The 3,972-nt window shown below is 45.1% G+C and overlaps 1 protein-coding gene across 1 annotated transcript; it reads right to left on the bottom strand.

The window, feature by feature from the left end:
- Nucleotides 1-925: 925 nt before the first annotated feature.
- LOC116188458 (uncharacterized transmembrane protein DDB_G0289901) lies at nt 926-3,539 on the bottom strand. Its single transcript, XM_031517841.1, has 2 exons — nt 1,951-3,539; nt 926-1,519 (listed from the first exon to the last, which is right to left on the bottom strand). The coding sequence occupies exons 1-2, from the start codon at nt 3,241-3,243 to the stop codon at nt 1,346-1,348; spliced, it is 1,467 nt and encodes a 488-aa protein (XP_031373701.1). The 5' UTR covers nt 3,244-3,539; the 3' UTR covers nt 926-1,345.
- Between the last annotated feature and the right edge of the window lie 433 nt (nt 3,540-3,972).

Below are 3,972 nucleotides of genomic sequence, written 5' to 3'. Positions count from 1 at the left end.
CCTACCAAGCAAGATTTGTTTGTTGTCCAAGCAGCATCAGTGTTAATGTGGATCCATTCCTGTTCCGAGATGCTGGTTTCTCCATAGTAGTAGGTTGGGATGAGTGGAGGATTGAGAAGTTCATTAGATGTCTGCTTGCTGGAGTGTTAGTATACCACACCAGCATAGTGCCGAGCTTACCACTATGTTGTTGTTAGTTTATACGGATATCATATGACAGTGAACATGGTGAAATATGAGATGCTTTTGAAAGTTTGAGACCTAGTACTTTTGCTTAGGCAGAAATGTTTGAACAGAAACACCTTGTAATGGAACTCAAAACGCCCAGAGCTCCGACGAACGAGTAAACTACCAAGAGAAAGGCAAATCCTTGGACATGCACGCGAATTGCTCGGGCTGCTTTACATTCAAAGGCCGAAATTCATCTGAAATGGGCTAGAATTGAGCAGAAGAACTCGTAGTTGTCTCGAGCTTTTTCCTAGTTACAATCTGATTCTCCGATGGCATCACCTCTTGCAACTCCTGGTTCTATAGGCTAGGAAATTCCATGATAACCTACAACGGCTGAACTCGACTTCTCTGGACCATCAATTCCGACTGATATGGTGCCACCACTTGAATCGATCAGATCAGATGGCTTGAACATCCTAGTTACATAAAGCGACCGTAGAAGTTCCGTTGTCCGATTTTGTTTATACAGATTAAGACTGTAGAAGAAAAGACTTGGATTTCATATGGGTTTTCCAATTAGTGAGTTGCAGAGAGGTGCAACTGCACCAAACAATGCATTTTGGGCAACTTTGCAAGTTTCCAAGAACAGTCCCCGTCTTGTGCAAATGAGCCGGAAATGGTACCACACTTTGATCAGAAAACCACCGAACTGAATAAAACGGAAAATGGTACAGAACAATTCGAACAACCGAACTGAAAGTAGTAATCGACTCTTAAAAGTCATCCTACACGGTCATTTCTTTCTTGTAGTAACAGATAGCATCAGCATCATAGTTATACAGACCAGAAAATTGCAGGCAACGTAAATGAATGGAAAAAGAAGAAAAAAAAACTACAAGCTCAATTGACAAACCCGAAGCCCTTATGAAGTTACAAGGAAGAAATAATCTGTGTTGCTCGCAACAAAAGAAAGCAAACATGATACAATAGTGTAATAAATTTTCGCCTCGGAAAGACAAGCAGCAAATAAATGATCCCAATGGAACAACCAAAATGTTCATCATAACTTTCCTGTGGTAATTTTCAGGAGAGAGGCTCTGAGAACGAGAGAGTATGATCTGTATGAGCACAGAAGATGTTTTAGATACAAATAGAACCTCCAAGGATTGATCTTCTAGTCTGCCAATTTGTTCAGGCGGTGAATGGTGCTTCTGGCAATTCTGTTCGCAGGATCGATCTTGAGCACAGTCCTCAGATCCTCAGCCCCGAGCCTGTACTTCTCCATGCTCTCGTAAAGGAGGGCCCGCTGTACTAGAACGACTACATTTGACTCATCGTGTTCTAGCACCTGCACATTATAACACAGATCTCCAATAAGATTGAGAACGCGCACTATTGAACCCATGAATAATATACGAGATCTTGCACATAGTTGGCAGGAGCAATCTTTCAACAATTCATTGTTCCTATCCTTAGACATAGTGAGACAACAGAGATCTAAACTTGCCTATCACTTTAGTTGTCTAGAGAACCCACAATCATTCGGTATCAGCAGAATCCACCTAACGTACACACAGGACCGAACTGATGTCTTCCAGAAGGTATATTGCAAAATGAATACTTACACAAACATTTCAACCAATTTTACAATTATCAATATTCAGCCGATCCATGCCAAGGAGTTTGATTGATGTCAAATTAATTTATCCATTTTCAAAAATCATGCACTGTCTTTATGAAATAAAGTTACATCACCAAACAGGGCAAGAGAATTTATACCTTTGTACAGTCTGCCACAGCCTTCTTGTACTCTCCGACTTCTTTATAACACGAAGCTCGGCAAGTTAGGACTTCAGCTGCATCATCACCTGTTTTTGCAAGAAGAACTTCTGCCCACGACAACCACTTAATAGCATCAGCATACTGGCCCTGCTTATAATTGTCCAGGCCCTTGTTCTTTGCAGAAGAAGCTGACACCCCAGCAGGCGGAGGCGGAAGCCCCTCAAGCTCAGTCGTTGCTCCACCACTATCATTTCCTCCTCCAAATCCCCAATCATCCTCCATTTGCTCTCCCCCGAACCCTTCAGAAGCGGTGGCCCCGCCTCCACCTGAGGCCGAGGATGAAGAGAACAAGGAATCAAACTGATCCACGTTGGAGCTCTGGGCAGCGGCCTGGGGGGCCTGACTCGGCGAGCTAAAATTAATCCCAAAATCATCCATCTTGGAGTTGGAACTCAAATTGGGCGTCGGGAAGCTGCCATTATTATTTGCTGTGAACCCGGATGATCGGAAGGCTGAGGCTGTACTCGACTTTGCTGCATTCTGAAAATCTCCGAAAGAACCATTTCCTGAGCTGGCCTTAGCCCCTGCCTTGCTTGAGTTGAGATTGCCCCCTTCTTGTTTCGTCCCACCAAACCCACCTAAGCTACTGAATGGATCCTTATTCAAATTCATTCCACTGCTAGCACCAGACATGCTTTTCATCGACGGACCCCCAATATTCGCGCTCTTAGCAGCACTGCTGCCATTCAGATTAACACCAGTATTGCTCTTATATGCGCTAGTAGAACAACCGAAGTTCCCGTTAGATCCCCAGCTCCCACCAGAATTCGCCGAATTAGGCGCAGGTTTCGGCAGTGAGTCCGATAAATTACCCATCGCATAAGCGTTCTTATTGCCCGACACAGGCGGAGCATTCTTCAAGGGTGCATTGCTATTGCTATTGCTCTTTCCCCCCAGAGCAGAGCTGACCAAATCACCGAACAAGTTCGGGCTTTTCTCGACAACCCCGATCCCAGACCCTGAAGGTCCTGACGTCGAGCCCCAGCTCTTGCCAAAGATATCCCCGACCATCGAGGTCGGGCCGTTGAGCGAGGCGGCGTTGCCCCGGGACGGCTGGGTAGGAGCTGGCTGGTGAGTCCACGAGGGCTTATTCGGCTGCCACGCGGGCTTCGGCTGCTGCGCCGCGGATCCCGACGTGTACGAGTAAGGAGCCGGCTTGTTCTTCTGATCGTTCAAGGATCTAGACTTATTAGATCCGATCCCGAGATCGAAGTCGAAGTTCGAATTCATCTTCTAAAGGAGGAAGAAGAGCTCAACGTGTGCCTTCCCTACCTTGGATTGGATCGGATCGGATCGAATTCGCGGGGAGAAACAGAGATCTGACGCGCTTACCTGATGAGATCGGGACCTGAATCTACGGCGACGGAGAAGGTTTACATCCACCTCTGCGGCGATTCCAGCCACCGGCGACGGGAAGAGCGAGAGAGAGAGAGAGGGAGAGAGGGAGGGGAGGTGGTGGAGAATCGAGATGCAGAGCGAAGAGAAGAGGACAGGACAGCTATTGCGGAGGTGGGAGAAACATGAGGAAATGGAAGTCGAACATGAAAGAACAGTTATTTTAGTTTTTTACCCCTAAAACTTTTTTTCTTGGCCCAAAATCTTTGTGGCTTTTAATTTTGCCCCGGTATAGTTTTACATTATTCAAGTACATCCTACAGCAATTATTAGAAGATTTTAATTCAGAGATAACCATGCGGCTCTAGTTTGTACGGGTGTAAATTTTTGGGTAGACTTGGACTCTTGGATTAATGATCATGGCCTGGACTTTGGCTGATCAATTTTTTTCTCGATTGGAAAAACAAACCAAGAATCATATGAGGAGAGGGAAAAATATTTGTCATTAGATCACACATTGAACTAAAAAATATGATTTTGAAATCAATGCACTTTTGAAATTGTAAGCCACTCCTCAGTTTTTCGAGCAATGTAGCCACATGAATATCAACTTGCTTATTGTTC

This window comes from Punica granatum, chromosome 1, assembly GCF_007655135.1.
Source record: "Punica granatum isolate Tunisia-2019 chromosome 1, ASM765513v2, whole genome shotgun sequence".
In the NCBI taxonomy this organism is placed as follows: Eukaryota; Viridiplantae; Streptophyta; class Magnoliopsida; order Myrtales; family Lythraceae; genus Punica; species Punica granatum.
Note: the sequence above shows the minus strand (reverse complement) of the source record. Positions and strands in the feature narration are given on the sequence as shown.

Bases quoted from the DNA above. Each gene is read 5' to 3' on its own strand.
- LOC116188458 (XM_031517841.1), bottom strand. From the start codon at position 3,243: ATGAATTCGAACTTCGACTTCGATCTCGGGATCGGATCTAATAAGTCT. The intron at 1,520-1,950 runs GTATAAATTCTC...TATAATGTGCAG, and splicing joins CTGTGGCAGACTGTACAAAG to GTGCTAGAACACGATGAGTC.